This window comes from Rissa tridactyla, chromosome Z, assembly GCF_028500815.1.
Source record: "Rissa tridactyla isolate bRisTri1 chromosome Z, bRisTri1.patW.cur.20221130, whole genome shotgun sequence".
In the NCBI taxonomy this organism is placed as follows: domain Eukaryota; kingdom Metazoa; phylum Chordata; class Aves; order Charadriiformes; family Laridae; genus Rissa; species Rissa tridactyla.
This window is the reverse complement of record NC_071497.1, coordinates 32,885,598-32,904,314: the sequence shown is the minus strand read 5'-3', so window position 1 is coordinate 32,904,314 and position 18,717 is coordinate 32,885,598. Positions and strand designations below refer to the sequence as shown.

Sequence of the window (18,717 nt, the reverse complement as noted above, 5' to 3'; positions counted from 1 at the left end):
GCAGACAGTGCACAGACCCAGGGATGTTGCTGCCTTCCAAACTACAAAGCACAGGAGGGAATATATATCTTGGCTAACTCTGACCAGTTCTCCCTGAAGGCCAGCACACAGCACACTCTCCTGACCCCATGGCAGCCCTGACAGTGTTCAAAGTGCCTCTGCAAACATGGGGGAATGAGAACTTTTCACTAAAAGAGCACTTGGAGAAAGGGACGCATTAGGCAACCTTTACAGGTGGCTGCTCTTTTCTTGTTAATGGATTGCATTTTCCAAGAGATAACTGAACCTGTGTCCTCTTGAGTTGCCTCCCATGCTTTTTCTTTACAGCCTTGTTCAGTTTTCTTCTTGCCTCTGGCTTTCAAACAGTTCCTGGTTGCTCTACCCTTGGGCAAACCCTCCTTGCCATCTTCTTTTCCACAGAGTTTTCAGTCCCCGTATATTCTGCTTTCTTATGCAGTCTTCTAGTCATCTGTACAGTACATTTCACCTACATTTCAAGACTGTACAGATAAAGGCCCACCAGTACGTTTACACATTCAGACAAGTAGTGTTTGTTCTTTGAGGAAACACGATGCTTGTGCACTATAAAAGTCTGTCCCTGAGATTTTAATTCACAGACCTTGCTTTCCCAATGCATCCATTTTACTGTTATTGTTGCATTCTCAAGACTCATCCTTTTAAGCTTGTGGTTTGTGGTCACTGGCAGAACTCCTGCATAATTCAAATATTTTCAAATATTCCTACAAACATCCTTGCAGTTATCTAAGTCATTAAACTTGTTGCGGCTGAAGCAAGTTAAGATTAAGTACAAATTGTCCTGCAGCCTTTCTCCCCATTAACTGTTATTTCAGGAAGCAACTCCCTCCATTTAGATTGCAAGATCAAGATGTAACCAATTTCGGAAACTACAGTGTTTAGTCATTAAGAAACATATTACTAAGAAACTGGTCAATCTATTAAGTAATCAATATACTGACTATCAAATAAACACACTACTATCATTAATCTGCAATTACACTATTTTCCACCCTGTTACACACAATTATAAAGCTGTTAATCTAACACTCTTAAATCTTATGAATCACACACATCTACTATTCACTTACAAATTCACCACTTTTCCCTCCCTACATGACCTATCACCAGGGTGGAAATCTATCTCTCTGCAGCCCACCCTCTCACAGGGAGTTTTTCAGACACAGACCTGATGGAAAGCCCAACAGGGAGTCCTGCCGGCTCGGGTTTGCAAGCCAGCATCACTGCCATCTGTAGGCACCTGCGCTCTTTTCAGAAGATCCCCCCATCCTTTGTTCTTTACCTGACTTTCTACCTTATTCATAGAATCATAGAATAGTTTTAGTTGGAAGGGACCTTTAAAGGTCATCTAGTCCGACCCCTCTGCACTGAGCAGGGACACCTTCAACTAGATCAGGTTGCTCAGAGCCCCATCCAACCTGACCTTGAATGTCTCCAGGGATGGGGCTACTACCACCTCTCTGGGCAACCTGGGACAGTGTTTCACCACACTCAGTGTAAAACATTTCTTCCTTCTACCTAGTCTAATTCTACCCTCATTTAGTTTAAAACCATTACCCCTTGTCTATTGCAACAGACCCTGCTAAAAAAATTTTACCCACCTTTTCATTTTTTCTATTTGTGGAACAACCTTTTTGCCACCCTTGTACCTGCAAACCTGGCATGGTGGCTAGCTGTCGTGCAGTAGTTCATGTTTTCTAGGATGGCCCTTTTTCTGGGAGAAATGGCTACTATAGCTGCTGGCATAATTTCTTTTGAGAAACATCAATTTATCAGCAAATGTGGAAAGAAAGAGCTGGAACATGCAATGGCCTGACAGACAAAAACCTGGGTCATCATCATGTCATTCCCCTTAAAAGCCACCAGGTATTTTCTCTTTTCTTGCTGTACAAGGAGGCCACTGCAGTACATCAGTGCTCTGCTGGGTAAGAACTTTCTTCTTGTTTCTAATCTAGAGATACCTGTGACAATTTCAGAGCAAGCTGTGCTTTCCTTTTGGGCTAAGTCACTCTCTCATGCTACCTTATTTATAAATACCCAAAGAGATGTGTAGCTTCTATGGAGGTTTCACCTGCATACTTTCAGGCTGCCTTGATAATTATATTCTGTGGTTGGAAACTTGAACTGAAAATGGACAATGAAGAGAATACAAATGCATCTGTCTTTCACTTTGCACCTGTTCTGTTATTTTGTTCTAGTTTAATGCATTGTGAGCAACGTGATGAGACTAATGATTCTGGGCAGAAAGGGATCACCAGAAAATGCTCAGCAATGACTTTGTCAGCTAGAAAGACAAAATAGGAAAAGATGTGGTGAGCAGCACTGACATTAGCATTCAGACACAGTTAAAACATTGATTTGGGCTTAAAGGAGGCATTTAATACATCTTTGTAAAATACTCCCACCTATCCTCACCAGCACTTTGTTTAGTCTTTTCACAAAAGATGTACTAATCCAGGAACATACAGTGGAACCAAAAACCCAGAGTGTTTTGAAGTTATCAGGATGGAACAGCGATGAAAAAATCTGACATCCCATGGCATAGTGTGAAGAAAAAAAAGCGCATGACTACCTCAAATGCTGGAGGTCTTGCCATTCATCTAAAGGCAACATGCTCTAGAAGGAAAAAAGACAAAAACCCAACCATCTCAAGATAGTGAAACATTCACAGAGATTTTGGTAAGAAAAACATGTCTTCCCTGCTATTGTCTCCAAATACAAGTTCCCAGCCCTGCTGTAAAGCTTCTCCATGCCCCTGGTATTGGACATGTCTTCTTCATTTGCCCTGATACTCACTCTCTACACAGTATCGCACCTCCCCCACTGAGCCATGTCCAACCCAAGAACTGTAAGCACAAGGCTGTTTGCTTTCTGTGTGTTGTACAGCTTGTTCCCTCTCACTGGATAGCCATTTGTTTCCTCTCAAATGGATAGCCATTTGTTTCTTGCCCAGTCCCACCTCTGTCTTTCTCCAGTTCCCTTTTTTCTTTATTGTCCGATTTTTCTGCCTCTCATGGGTCCTTGCTTCCCATCCAGCAGGCTAACAGCAATTCCCAACTTTAACAGTGCCCTCAAACAAACTACCTCATAAAGATTTTGAGGTCAACTCCCAATCATTTTGGAACAGCTGTTTGCTGTAACCTCCCTCTTCCAGCCCATGTGCTGGCAGAACTATTTTTAATTTTTAATTAGCCAGTCCTCTTCTTAGCATCTCTTCACAGCTAAGTGATGGTAACTGTGCAGGCTTCACCCACTGTAACAGCCTGGAGGGGAAGCCACCTCTTTCAGAGGTGCAGAAGGAAGAGAGACATGCTCCAGCTGTCCTCACGCAGAACTAATGTCCATGCAGTACCCCTGGCTCCGTTGGTTACTCCAATCACACGCCTCCTCGTGCTCCCTTCACTAAGGAGTGTTTGCTATATATTTGTGTGGGGCCACACTGGCCTCTGCCCTGGCAGAGGTATTCAGGTCCAGCCTGTGTTTCTGTAAGGCAGGCAGTACATGCACCCTCAGCTCAGGAAACTTTGAAACTGCTGACTGCCAGAAGTCAGAAAGGCGCACTAGTGAAAGGGGCTGCACCTGCTAATTAGTCTGTATCTTCCCTGAGCAGGACAGCCAGAGGCTACTGTATGAGCCAGTAAAGCCACCTTCATGTCCTTACTCGTAGGAAGCAACGGTAAGGGCTTCAAAAAAAACCAACATTCAACTGCAGAAGATGAAATACATTTGGTTTATTTCTTTCTAAAGTTTGTACATATACATATATCATTATACATATGTGAGATCCTTCACTAGGGTTGCTTGATTTCAATTACATAAAAATTATTGGGAGGCTTGCAGGCTCTCTGTTGCCCGTAAGCAACATTTATTCCAACTTATAAAAACACAGAGGAACAGAGTTATAGTCAGGAACATGGACACAAGAGAGGAGTCTACTTTATATCTCACAGTTTCAATACATCAAAGGCAAATTATTTGTCTGTATACCGTAGGCTTACTTTATCAGCAATGATAAAATAGAGGAAAATATTTATATACAGTCACCTCAAGTGAAAAATAAAGCAATGTAAACTTAAATTCCAAAATATTATTTTAAATGATATAACAATATCCCCAAAAGTCCTTCTTCCAAGGAGAAGAGGACTGATTAAGTGCCTTCATTTATCAGGAAATGATCATTCTAGTACCAGTTACATGAAGCAGAATAAGGGAGGGCATCCTGTGGTACCTATAGAAAAGACTGACAACTCTGCTTCAGGAAAGCATCTCTGTGTAAGCAAGTATGTTTCAGTCCTTATGGACATCAGCAGCACGTGGAAACACCTCCCATGAACCAGGGCTTGACTTAAGTCTGCACAGCTCTGACTCTGACCACTGAGGAGTATGCTTTCTGGCCATGCATGTTCCCAGGGACAAAACGGGGTGCCCTGGTGGTAGGACAGCCTCAAACCTGAGACAATGACCACCTCAAGAGTCAGAGCAGCAAGTTTCATGCTGCTGGAGAAGATTTAGTGATTACCTCAATGCTGCTTCACAGCAGACCAAGAAGTTACCACAAAGCAGTGAGACCGGGACTGCGTCTCATAGTGTGTTGCATGAAAAACACTCTGGCAACTCAGTGATGAGAGTAAATTGAGTTCAAGGTTATCAGAAAGAAGGTTCCTACACTTGGCAAAAGGGATAGGAGGCCACCCAGGGGAAAGGTCTTGCAAGGACTGCTGTCCGGTCCTGTACGGTTAGTTCTGCACACAAGAGATACACAGCGTGTGTGTACATGCATGTGCAATGTCTTTCTGCACTACCACTACAAGAGTTGCTCTTCCCATACAGGTACCATGCAACAATAACTGAAAATTCAGTCCCCTTTCTCAGCCTGAGGGAAAACAACTCTGTAACAGCTCAGTTGGAGGGGAAACGACACTTCCTAACTGTGATTCTGAGTGCCACAGTGCTCACCCTCATCTTCCCACTACATCACCACAGGAGGCAGGTAACCCAAGGGAGAAGCTCAGCACCTGAAAAAGGATTACGGGATTACAGCTCGCCCAAAGCAAGGTGATGGGGATGTCCCTCTTCATTTCATCCAGAGCTGCAGTCCATTCCCATCTCAGTCCTGCAAGACATGATCACTCTGGCCACGGACCAGTGAAGCACAAAGGTATGGCTTCACTGAAGTTGCTCAAGTGCTTCAAGGTAACTGCATGATGAGAGTTTTATGACTCCAGGTAAGAATCCCACCCTCAGGCTTTGCTCCCCCTTTCCAGGGATAATGCAGATAATGCTAGTGTTACCCTGACTAGAGCACAACAGGAAAACCCACTGGGTTTCCTTAAGTCTTTCTACTTAGACCAGCAACTTGCTAAAAGTTTATTTAAACCTCCCCAGTGGAAACCTCTGGGAGGCATACAAGATGCCCAAGAGTGAGAACTCAGCCCTGCTGCTCTTCCCTGACAATGAGCCAGACGTTCTTCTGTAATACGTGCAGTTGCAGAAAGAAACCCTCACTACTGCTGTACGGCTGTATCTGCAGAAGACATCACAGGCACCTGTCCTGCTCGGACACTTTTTTTGATGTCCCCTTGCTGAATTTTCACAGAGCGAGGTCAACATTTTCAGAAGTAAAGCTGTGTATTAGATCCCCGGAGTGTGATTTTCAGAAGAAGTCAGCACAGACACTCCTGGTGCAGGCATCGGCTGACATCAACAGGGAGAGAGTTAGCCCGGTGTTGAGCTAGCAGAAAATCACACCCAGTAATCCTTGCTCAGACTCTCAAATATACGCCTTTGCTTTCAACATGCGGAACAACAGGCAGCCCTTGATGGACAAACACATGGAGATCAAGGCAGCTCAAGGGATACCCTAAATCTGTGAAAGGTCTGATGACTGTTTACGCTAATTTGAGAACAACTAGAACAACAAGCATCCTAACAAAGTTTGCAGCTGCTGAAGTGCTTTGACCAAAATAAGCCTCAGAAAAGAACAGCAGCCTTTGGAGTGCTGAGCCACAGAAGCCATACTATACCTATGAAATACAAACACACATCTATAGGCATCACTTAAATATGTTCACCATGTAATGTAAGCCTCAGATTGTACCTCACGCAAAGAGTAGTGATTTTAAATTTTTCAAACTGCCAAAAAACTCTGTTCTTTTAGCCAAGTTATAATCCCAGCCTCAAGTAAGAGGATACAGTTGTCATGAATATGTACAAATTAAAAAAACCCCACACAACCCACCCCTGTTCTCATCCTACAGTCTTTCAGAATTTGACAGCACTAAGCATGAGGTTTTCATAAGTGTGTAAGTGATTTAAGACTTACATGACCAATAGCGTTTGCCCTGTGCAGTGACACAGACTGGATATCATCGATCTCCCTTCTCCCAGCAAGGAGCTCAGGGGAGTCAGAGGATTTTGTGTCAAACCAAGTCTCCATGGCAGCTTGGCTAGCTGCTCTGTGGTTACACCAGGATATTCACTTGGTCCAAGGCAAAGCAGAAACCTTGCCTGCTTCGACAAAAATAATCTTCTTGTGATGGTCTCATTTAGGTGAGTTACATACAGAACCACTCCTACAGGGTGGCTACTAATTAAGTGGTTTATGTCGGAAAAAAATCCTGCCCTTGTAGTTTGTAGCACTTTCAATCCTTGCATTGCTAGATGATGTACTTTTTCTCAGTCCAAATGAACCTTTGGCCTGTACCCCAGCTGATTCCTGCCCCAGATTTAACAGCAGATGCCATGGGAGGTCCCTCATTGCTTAAACATTTATAATTTTTACAGAGTAGTTCATTGTGCAAAGGGGAGGACAGAGAACGCTTTGAGCTGGCCTAAATTTGCTCCTTCTGACCATGGGAGCAAAGTCAGGTCAATGGTGCGGCCTTTGGGAAAGCTGTTGCTTACATTTGCTGAGGGAAGTGCTCTAATAAAAAAATAAAATACAGCCTCAATGCACGGACAACAAGCAAGGTGTCTTCTCTCAGGCTGGGCTGAGCCTGCCTCCATTCACTGTTCAACTGGATATTGCCAACAGGAGAGCAGGTACTCCCAAATGGCATCCGGACTCATTTTCTTGGGACCTCTCCTCCCTGCTCTTCTTTAAACCAGCCTCCTAATAACGGGACTGTGTCACCCCTGAATGAGGGTGCTGCTGTCACAAGGGAGAAAAGCAGCATGCAGTAGAGACAGTTGGTCAAGCAGCGCAGTGTAGGTGGAAAAGGAAGCCAGCATTTCTAATTACCCCCAGCACTGAGGGTAATGCTCAAACTCAGAGTCTGCAGCAGGTGAGCAGCCACAGAGGGTGGCACTGGCTTTCTGACTGTCTTCCTACAGCATCGTTTGTCCTCTGCACTGCTGCTCAGCTTAGGTGATGTCATTTCTCAGGAGGCTGACAAAGCCTCTTCTTGCTGGAGCAAATGTTCAGGTCCTACACGGTGAAGCTCCAGGTGAAGTAGATCACTACACTACACCTATGGTGCCGGCAGAGCTCTGGGAGAGAGGAGAGGCCAGGCACGCTTGTTCTATGTGCAATAAAAAAATCCTCTAACAAAGCACAAGCTGGAGACGAGCTCTTTCAAAGAAATTTCTGAGACAGCTTCTTTGGCTTACCCCTCTAGGCAGCCTAGATATCAGATGCTGGGAACACACGCTGGTTGTGCTCTGGGGAGAAATGTGGACTTCATAACTGCCCTCTCAGAGCAGATGTGATGTCCCAGAGCCTGGGGAGCAATACCGGGGAAACTTTAAACAAGCAGCAAGCTGGAAGATTGCTTGAGATAAGGTGTGTATAATGCCTTTGCCTCTGCAAAAGCAGACGGTGTTTCCAGCAACAATAACATCTCTCTGTGCTTGGGGGGCACTGGTTGAAAATGGCTTTTTAAAAAGTCTTTAATTTTTTTTAAACACAGCTCCCCAAAAGGATGCAAAACGTATGACCTGATTTGGAAAGTACCCAACTCCTTGCAAAACAGTGTTTCAAAGTTTCCCCACAGCACGGGTTGCCTCTGCCTCCAAGGCTTCTGCAAAGGAGATTAGGAACGTCACAAGTGTCTGGTCTGAGTGTGGGAGGGGGGACCATGCGTCCCTGCAGCGTAACGGTAGAGAATCACGGCAGTCTGAAACTCTGTCTCACACCTCCCAGCTATAACTGTGGCTGGAAACATAGGCTACCAACGAGCAGAATGAAAAATCTGTTCACAGGGTTATCCATTCAACACAGCACTGCTTCAGAGCAGGTTTTCTCAAGGCAAGATGGGACAGTCAAATTTTCTGGATTTCTAAAAGCATGGAAGGAAAGAGACCTGTTATACAGAAGCAGCTGAGGTGCTAAGATGACAGATAGGAGCAGCTTGACAGAAAAGGAGGAGTTGCTGTCAGACTAACTGCGATAAGGTCCAAATTGATTTAGGGATAGAGAATGCAGACACGGTAAGTGGTACGCCGCCTGCAGCGAAAGTCTTCCCTGCTTTCAAGAGGAACATTACCATGCAATGGCTCCAGAAGCCCAGTGATAACCCTGCCACCTTTGCCTTTCTGCACTGCCACAACCATCTCTTCACTGAAGGAGCTGGTCTAATCAAGTGAGAACCTCACTCCCCGACCAAAGAAAGGCAAAAATATTGGCTGTTTAAAGCCAGAAGAACAACCATCCTTGTTACCAGAAGGCACTGGAGCTGTGAAAAGTCACTGAACAATTCCAGTCTCTGGAGGTTTGCTAGTCCAAACTCCTGCTCAAAGCAGGGCTGCACTGAGCACTGCTCTCTAGGAGAGACCCAAAATGTGGACAGACAGCACCCTGGGAGTAGGCGGGATCAGAGGGAAAGCACTTAAGGGATGAGCTGTTACAAGCCCTTAGAAAGCTTCTGGTAACCGTTTACAAGTGGCTGGCTATAGATGAAAAACTGTTTGAGTCAGCATCGCAGCTGAACAGCGTTCCCCCACAGCAATGCTGCATTAATCACTCTGCTGGCTGACTTATCTCTCTACATCAATTAAAGACACAACATAAATACTGGATTAAAAAGCTGTAGTCATGTTCACTGGTCCATGCGTGATTTATCTGCAAGACGCACACAAACACACAGCCAGCCCAGAGAGCCTCTTTCGCAGCCACTGCTGAACAGAAACCATCTCAACCAGACCCCTGCATCCTGCTGGCTCACAGAGGAGAGCACAGTTGCAGCTTCAGGAGAGTATCTATCTCACCTGCTTTTGTTGCTGAGTGAGGAGAGGGCAATTTTGTCCTTCTCCCTCACCTCTCTGCTGTCAGATGCAGAGCCAGTAAGGTCCTCTCTCCTCCCTCAGCTAGGAAGAGGAGATGGTCCAGCCCCTGGAGGGGGAGCAACCAGGAATGCTTCAGAGCAGGACTCATCCCTCCAGGACCTCTGTCTGCATGTTGAGCAGGGGTGATGAGAGGGGCCGTTGGCCCCATTGGCCCCATCCTGCTCCACTCCTTGCATCCCTCCTCTCGACATGCAGGCAGAGGCTTTGCCTGAGCGATGGTCGCATGGTGCAGCAGGGAAGATGACAAGGGAGAATGGCACCTCCCTGCAGAACCAACGCAAAGGCTGGCTTGCATGCACACATGCTTGTGGTGGTCTGCCAGTAACTCCTGCTTGCACTGAGCAGCCCCAGAAAGCTGCAGGATGCTCTGTTAATAGCGAGACCAGGTCCATGGTGTGTCCCAGAGGAAGGCTAGAAATCAGCAGAGTATCCTAATATACTGCAACAGGAGCTCCTGAGTCACTGAGGTCAAGCACTGATCTCTGCTAAAGGCAAATATTTCAGCAAAGAAAGGCAGGGTACTGGCTAGCAGGTACCATGCAAAGCTATCTCACCAGACTCTCAGTGGTGCCACCCAAGAAGAAGCACTGCTGAGACCTCCTGTGAACCTGCCTTCACCCTTTGCAATAGCATCGGGGGGAAAAAAAGCAAATTACAGTACTGCTTAGTAGATGATCCTATTCACAAGGGAATCCATCAGCCTTAGGCACTCACAACAGGATCACCTTTTTCTCTCAGCCTCTGAAATGAGCATTTTCACATGGGTGCCTGGGATGTGTAGAATTTGTAAAGCAATGGAGCAAAATGGCATTAATTAAAACTTGAGCAGAACCTGACAAATTCTCTGTAAACTAATCTGCACGCCTCAGCAGTCTCCCCAAGAGTGCTCCAAGCTCAACAAATGTTTAATGGCTAAAAAATGCAGTGAAAAACTGCATTTACTAAGCCCAGATGAGACTTAAAAAATATACCCTAATCCATTTAGAAGTATACATGGAAATAGAGAATAAATAATGAAAAATGACAAAAAAACCCACACCAACATTTTTGCAGTTCACTTTTTGACTTTTCCTATTGCTTCAAATCATCTCCTCTGCAATGACTTTGAAGAGGAATTATCCAGTTTCTGTGTCAAAGCTGGTAAACGCATTTTACAAGAACAATTTCTTTTTGAGATCAGCAATTTAGCTGCAGTCTACAGCAACCAGAATATTTTAAAAGACAGGAAAAAAAGTTAAATGTCACCTCTTTGCTTTTAAAAGCACTGCACTCCATAATCACAAGAAGTTTGCTGGGCATGTTCCTGCCTGCCTTCAAAAAACTCATCTAGACAACCCTGCCCTGACAGCCAAGCAGGGCCCATTTACAAATCTGCACATTTTTTTTGTTTCTGCTGCATGCTTCTGAACACCATATCTAAGACAGGACAAGTTTTCTTCTCAAATGTGCATTTGGCATTCCCCAAATGAATTTCTCCTTCTCTCTCTTCTGCTTTTTTGTTTTAAACTACCAGAGCATGACGAACAGCCGCAGGGATCTCCTGGCTTTGTTTCCCCTCCATGAGCTGTTGATCAATGTTGACTAATTCAAACAATCCCTCCCAATGAGCACTACCATGCACCTGTCTACACTGAGTCTCCTAACACAGCATGCCGCACCACATCACTTTGGCTCCAGCACCAGAAGGCATCTCTCTTCTTCAGGACGAGGAGTGAACATTTGCTCCACTGTAAGCGTATACAACTTCTAAAGCCCCAGTGCTTGGGAAGCACTGTTGGCTTCTACTCAGGACTCCGCATCTTTTAGAAACGTTGCCAGGGTTAGTGGCTGACCTCCTGACTTCTACCATGGAGCAGCCACTTTCAGTGGCAGATGCCAGATGTGTAAGTGTCCCTACATCACATTTGGAAACAGTCCCATCTGGTTTTGGTGATGGACTGCAACTGCAAGGATCGATTCGCTCCAACACCTCCCGGCATCTGAGAGCACAACATCCTTGTTACAGCCAACAGTGAGCACAACACCGGGAAAGCTGTTGCACGGTGGTCCTCAGTGGGGGAGGCAAGTCACGAGGTGCCTGTTAAGGTCCTTCTCTCTTTGATCACTCCCTGTCCTGCCCACTGAACTGGCAGTTCAATAAGCTAGATTAATTGACTTGGACCCTTCGGGAAGTCTGGCAGAGCAGAAATCCACTCAGGTGGTAATTTTTTTTGATGTGTGGCCCTTCAACTACTTAGCTGGGAACACCAGCACATTTCTAAACAGTCCTTGCATTGATCTTGATGTTTCTTTATGCATTAAGAATTACATCCATCAGAAAGGCTGCCTTGTGCCAGGCACAACAAAAATAAGAGCAATAATTTTCAACTGTCCCTCAACGTTACCTCCCAAAGCACTCTGTGGGAAAGGCCAGTTTGGTTGTACTGCTCCACATAGGGAAAGGGCAATGCAAAATGGGAGAGACCTGTCCAAGCTCACCCTGTGGGCCAGTATCAAACTCGAGATTAAAACCCAGGGTGTTAAGTAACAGGTGAGCCAGTGCTCTCTGCAGAGCCACGCCGCCGCCCAGGTGAGAGGGGCTGGGAAGCAGGAAAATGATTTCTACATCATATTTCTACTCCCTACGCCTGAAAGACTGCTGGCCCCCCTGAGGGTCTGTGGCACAAACAGGGGCCTTCACAGAATCACAGAATGGCAGGGGTTGGAAAGGACCTCATCATCTAGACCACTCCCTCCCCCTGCTAAAGCAGGTTCACTTAGAGCAGGCTGTACAGGATTACATCCAGGTTTTTTTTTAGTATCTCCAGAGATGGAGACTCCGCAACATCTCTGGGCAGCCTGTTCCAGTGCTCTGTCATCCTCAAAGTAAAGAAGTTTTTCCACGTGTTCAGACAGAACTTCCTGTGTTCCAGTTTGTGCCCCTTGTCCCTTGTCCCGTTGCTGGGCTCCACTGATGGCATGGAAAGTTCTGCCCACGGTGGTCTCTCCCTGTCCTGCACTCCCTGCCCTGAAAGCCTGGTGCAGGGTATGCAGGAGGTGCAAGGCGGGCTGGTTCCCTGCAGATGGAGGGTAGGATCTGCCAAACTTGGGGCTGCCTTGTGCTGACCTCCTGGCATGGAGGAGCCAGGACAGCATCAAACCCTGTCCTGCAGCAAGGACAGGTCTGTCCCATTCTCCGGTCTGCACCAGCCTTTTCCACCTGTATGTGAGCTAAAGCAGGAAAATGGAGAGCTAAGGAGAATCCCTTCCTGAAGAGAAAAGGCAAAGTGCTTTGTCACTAGCAGAGAAATTGCAAACACCTATATGTGCACACCAACAAGGAAACTCCTGGAAGGGGAAGCATCGGGGCACAATATATCATAAGGCTCTATATAGCAGCTAAGTGAGAGCGTATAGTTAAAACTACTCAGAGGCCCTTTGCCTTTAAAATGCAATACTAATGGCTGACATCTACAGCATCCTCCTCTGCAAATAAATTTACAGCCCAGGTTCATTCCGACTGGGTAATCTCTAATCTCCCTGATTGCAGAGACAGCATGGATTTGGATACCACCCAGACTGCTAACTCAGGAGAAGACTCTTTGCTTGGAAAGAAGCAAACAAATTATTCCAATGCTGTCATCCCAGCATTGCCAGAGGTTTCCAGGTTTCATTCTGTTGCACTCGTGGGTCCAGGGTCAATGCAATAAGATAAGCAACAGTGACTATTTGCTGTAGCACCTGCTGCTAAGTACCAGTACCAACATGCCCTGCATTGTCAGGAAACCAGTGCTCCCAGCACCCTTAGGCTCTAGCCAGCCTTCTGCAGCTGCCCGTTTGCACAGCGTTTCTTACAGCTGCAGCTCGCATTCACAGCTCTGCAGCATTTGTCCAGTTACTTTCCCACCCACCACGTAAATAAAGTGACAAGTGACTTGAGAGATGAAAGCCACGTGCCGATGGGAGGAGATAAACGGGGAAGAGACAGAATATATGTCACAGCGCTCTACCCCTCCCCCACCTCCTTTAGAAACAGAACAACACAAAAAAGTCCCGATGCTTCAATTGCTAAATGACAAATTAACAAAGCAAAGCAAAGCAGGAGCAAAGACATCTCCCACAATCTGCACAGAAACAGCAAAATATACAATAGAAAATGTCACTAACACCCCATTCAGGCAGATGCACTTATTTTTTGTGAATGACAGGTTATTAAATGAAAAAATTTTGACCACCGGTACTTTGCTGCATGGCTGTTCCCCTAGTTGTTATTTCCACCCTAAGTGACCTTCTGCTTAATGCTGGGTGTTTCTGGCCTGTAGTCCTTCCTCTCCGAGACATTGCGTTTCACCTTGGCACTAACTGGAGACTCCTGATTCAACGAGGGACTTGAATGGGATTTCTTCAGTCCTGGTGCATCGTTCTCTCCTTCACTCAGCAGCTCCTTCACCCCTTCCTTCAGGAGGCCAACATAAATCTCATAGCGATTTTTCTGGGGAATGAAAAGAAAGGCCTGCATTAGTCTGGAAGAAATTCTGCAGAAGCATTGAGAAACCGTCTGGGTAACTTAATGGTTTATGCTGGCCTTGAAAGCCAGGAGTCTAATATGGATGCGAACAATGGTGCCTGATGTGGACATGAACAATGGTCGCTAATGTAAATTACACTCTACAAAAAGGATTTCAGGCAGGCTGAGCCTGGGGGTGCTGTGCAATTAGAGGCACTCAGTTCTGCAGCACACAAATCCTGGTGTTGGAAACTCCAGGCAGTTGGAGCGGATGGTGATTTCTGAGTAACACCAAGCGAGAGCTTGCTGACCTTAGTCACGCTGAGTCATATTCTGTACACATTGAGATGTTATGTGCCCCACGAAGGCATGGAAATAAAGTGCAGCAAACTGAAGGACAACAAAAATCCTCCTCTGGTTGGCTACGGCTCTCCCCTGCAACCCTCCACTCCCATCAGCAGATCCTGCTTTCCTTGCTTCAGCCCATGGGGGAAAAAGGGTCCTGCTATGCTCAGACTGTACCAGCTTGGCCACCACTGAGTCCAGGAGAGGATGCTCTGCAAGGCCAGACCTTAACAAAAAGGAATAGATGGAAACTTATGACAGCAGCACAGCATGTTCCCCTGACAGGGCCACTCATGGTGAATGATGAAGGCTGCTCTCTGTCCAGACACTTGTATTTTTCAACTGGAAAAAGTTCACTTTACCGGGCCCCAAGCCCACTTAGTCCATTCCTTGTCTGGAGCAGACCTTTCCCTCTCCAATGGTAAGATTTCACTCTGTGTGCCACAATAACATCTTTGTGTGCAGAACATCTCAGCAACGAACAAAATGAGCGTACATTAACAGAAGGTTCCTGCAGGGGCTCAAAAACAAAAACTGGGGCAGGAGGTGCTGAGAACAGAGCAACCCACCTCCCGAGATGTGTTCAATAACCTGCCCCTGACATACCTATTAAAGATATGGTGCAGGCATTGTAATTAAGGTGATCTCAGTGGGCTGGGGGCCAGGGAGGGAGGACATAAACATCTGTACTGATTGATAATTTATATTTCCAAGTGGCAAAACATTTGCAAAACTATCATGTTCCTGACAGAGGAGAAAGCGTTTAAGAAAAATTCTTCCAGTTTATTTATCATAAATAATAAAGTTCTGGTAGTATTCAAGGGCAGGAAGTCAAAAAGCTTGGTAACTGCTTTGAAGTGTGGAATATAAAGGAAAAAAAAAGGAGAGAATGTGACTGGGTTTCCAGAGAGTCCTTTGAATAAATAAAACCTCACAGAGGAGGATCATAAAAGAATCCACCTAAAAAATAAATAAAAAAGCATTCTTATCAATTCCATATCTGGAGCTCCAGCTCCACAATGCGAGAGACAAACACATGAAGCAGGTAAGATGTGTCATTCAATAAAAAAAGGAAATGGAGAAACAGCAAGCAGAACCCTGATGATGATGCACGATGCACTGGGCTGATGAATGATTCATTGCACAACAAACGGGACACCTCTGCAAAAGAGAAGGCAAGCCGGTGCTCTAAGCCTGGGATCAGCATAGTATTCATCAAGGGAGAGAGGGACTTTACTGCCATACAGACTTCTGCTTGTTCTTGGTCCAGTAAACACCACCGGGGTCACAAGAGCCGGTAATCAGAACGGAAATCCAGGACCAGTTTCTGCCTTACGTGTCTGCCAATGGCTATTTTGCCTTGGGCTTTGTGGGCCCATGATTTCTATCGCAATTAAGCAATGCATTTGGAAATTCCTGTTTCAATTTCAACTGCAATGAACTTGCTCTTTTAGCGATCTGACATTTGAAACTAAGCATTACAGCTGTTGGAAATTTTTCCTTAAAAGAAATCAATCTGGAAAATTCTGTCAAGAAAGTAAAAACACGAAAGTTAAAACAATTCAAAGGCTTCTGCAACATTATCCCTGAAGACTAAATGCACATAATAAAAAGGAGCTGAGGTAGCCACCCATCAAATTTCTGGCTTCACCTCTCACCTGGCAGCACTCAAAAGATCTCTCTCAAACCATAAATTTGCTGCAATGAGCAAACATCATCTGGAGCAGTACTTCCTCAGCAAAGAGGAAATGTTCTTTCCTTGGTGTCTCCATGCAATGACACCTGGAAGAAGAAACACTCCTGGCTGCATCCCTGAACAAGCACCACGCACCTCCTGGTTCACCTCACCTCAGAAGGAAACACCATCTCACTTATCTTTCACCTGTGGGTGAACAAAAAGGAATTACAAGGGCCTAAAGAAAAGGCATCTGGCTTCTTCTTTCCTAATGGGACTACGCTGCTTCCTTGGGACTTGCAGGCCCTTTTGGTGTGCTTCTGGAGATGTATCAGCATTGCTGTTTGGACATGGATGTGAGGTCTGGTCTGCTGTCTTAGCCTGGAAGAGCCATGTACATAACACTGCCTCACCTGACTCTTGCCCTTTTGCTTTGACCCCATGCAGCAAGGTCTGTCACCAGCTCCTGCCTGATCCTGACAGGACTTTATTCTGACAGGAACGTGAAGAAACCTCAAAACCGGGAAAAGATTCCATCCAGGATTTTCATACAGCTCATCTTTTCCTTTTTTTTTTTTTTTTTTTTTTTACTGCCTATTGATAGTTCAACATGGGTGTGAAGGTAACACGGCATTGCACAGCAGCACCTTGAATCACCATCTCTCATACACAACTGAAGTTGGTGCCACCACTCGCCTGCCTAGACAGGCATTCCTGCAGTGCTGATCACATATCTGAACTGCACAGCTCAACTGCTGTTCAAGACTGTCACTAGGGAAGAAGATATCTTTTGTCTCCTGGGCTGTACTGGTTCTGCTTTGTACTCACGTACCCAAGGAATATTTCTCTAAAGACCGCCGTGATAAAATTGTCAGAAAACAGAAAAAAACCACAATTATCTCTCTCTCCATCAATCTTTCTAAAATCTTCTAACGCTCTAGCCTACATTTCATCCCAACCCATCATGCTTCTAGAAGTGGTAGAAAATAAGCTTTGTGTCAAGGACCTAGAGCCAAGAAACTCTTTGCTCTCCCAAGTCGCACAAGAACCCTACAGAGCAGAAGTGTATGGCTTGCTCTGTACATCCAAGTGCTGTGCTCAAAACTGACATTGTGCCATTGATCACAACTCTTTGATCTCAATTGTTCAGCCTGTTTCCAAATCACCTTACTGTCAATTTCCTAGTCCATGCTTCATCAGCAGTCTATGAGGAAGTTAGAGCAGACAATGTCAAAATCCTTGTTAAAGTCAAGAACAAACAACATCCACTGCTCTCCTCTCATCCATCACACCAGACAACTCATTGTAAAAGGCTATCATGTTGGTCAGGTATGACTTCCCCTTCATAAAGCCATGCTGATTACTCACAATCACCTTATTGTCTTTGATGTGATTCGAAGTGATTTCCAGGAGAATTTCTTCCATCACCTTCCCATGGATGGAGAAGCGGATGACCAGCCTGTAGTTCCCTGAACCTTCCTCCTTGCCTTTCTTGAAGACAGGAATGACTTTTGCCTTCCTGCAGTCCTCAGGAACCTCCCCTGATCACCATGACCTTTCAAAGGCAATCAAGAGTGACCTTGCAATGACATCATCAAGCTCCCTCAGCACTCATGGGTGCATCCCATCAGATCCCATGGACTTGCGTGTGTCCAGTTTAAATATTCCCTAAATTTATCATCCTTCACCAAGGCTAAGTCTTCCTTGCTCCAGATTTTCCCACTGGGCTCATGTGTTTGTGACTGCTGAATGCTGGTCTTACCAGTAGAGACCCAAAGAAGTACCCTGGCTTCCCCCGTTCTTTGTGACCAGGTCCCCTGCCCCATTACGGGCCCCAACTTGGCCCCATATTTTTGCTAGCTGTCCTGTTGTTAACATACCATAGAAACCTTTCTTCTTGACCTTCACATCTTTTGTCAGATTCAACTCTAAATGGACTTTGGCTTTCCTAAATGCAATCCTAAATGCAATGTGCTTGGACAGTATCTCTATTCCTCCTGTGTCACATGCCACTGCTTCCACCTCCTGCATACTTCCTTTTTACTGTGGAGTTTTGCCAGGAGAGATTTGTTCATCCATGAAGGCCTTCAGCCATCTTTGTTGGGTGTCTTGCTTGTCAGGATGAACCATTCTTGAGCTTAAAGGAGGTGATCCTTGAAAAGTGTCCAGCTCTCCCAAAGCCCTCTTCTTCCCCAGGGCCGTATCTAATGGGATTCTTCCAAGCAGTTCTCTGAACAGGCCAAAGTCAGCTCTCCTGAAGTCCAGGTTTGTGATCCTACTTTTTACTTTGACGCCTCCTTTCAGGATCATGAAGTCCAACATCTCGTGGCCACTGCTGCCATGGTTGCCCCTGACCTTCACATCCCCAACCAGTTCTTGCTAGTTTATAAGTGAGAGGTCCAGCAAAGCGCCTCTCCTTGTATGCTCCTTGGTCCCTTGTGTTAGGAAGTTGTTGTCAATGCAGTCCAGAAATGTCCTGGATTGCTTGTGCCCTGCTGTGTTGTCCCTCCAGCATATATACGGGTGGCTGAAGTTCCCCTGAAGTTTCCCAGGGCCTGCAAACACAAGGTTTGTTCCAGTTTTTTGAAAAAGGCCTAGCAGAGAGCCACCACAACAACACCCATGGTGTGCCCACTAATCCTGACCCACAAGCTCTTAGTTGGCTCATCGCTCTTCCTTAGGCAAAGTTTGATATGTGCCTTCTACTCACTCACATAAAGGGTGCCTCCCCCTCCTTGCAGTCCCTGTCCCTCCTTTCTAAAAAGCCTGTAACCATTCATGGCAGCACTCCAGTCGTGAGCTCTCCCATCACCTTATTTCAGCCATGTTCTATTGATTATGTAGTCTCTCCTGTTCACATCACTGTGTACCCTTTACTTGACAGCCCTGTCCA

General features: G+C 45.7%; 1 protein-coding gene across 7 annotated transcripts in view; it reads right to left on the bottom strand.

The window, feature by feature from the left end:
- Positions 1 to 2,795: 2,795 nt before the first annotated feature.
- Positions 2,796 to 18,717, bottom strand: part of LOC128902495 (PH and SEC7 domain-containing protein 3-like) — a 124,558-nt gene continuing 108,636 nt past the window's right edge. For all 7 annotated transcript variants that reach the window (XM_054185636.1, XM_054185634.1, XM_054185635.1 and 4 more), the window contains one exon: positions 2,796 to 13,789. In XM_054185636.1, the coding sequence (XP_054041611.1) occupies positions 13,577 to 13,789 (213 nt within the window). In that variant the 3' untranslated portion in view covers positions 2,796 to 13,576. The remainder of the gene's footprint in view (positions 13,790 to 18,717) is intronic.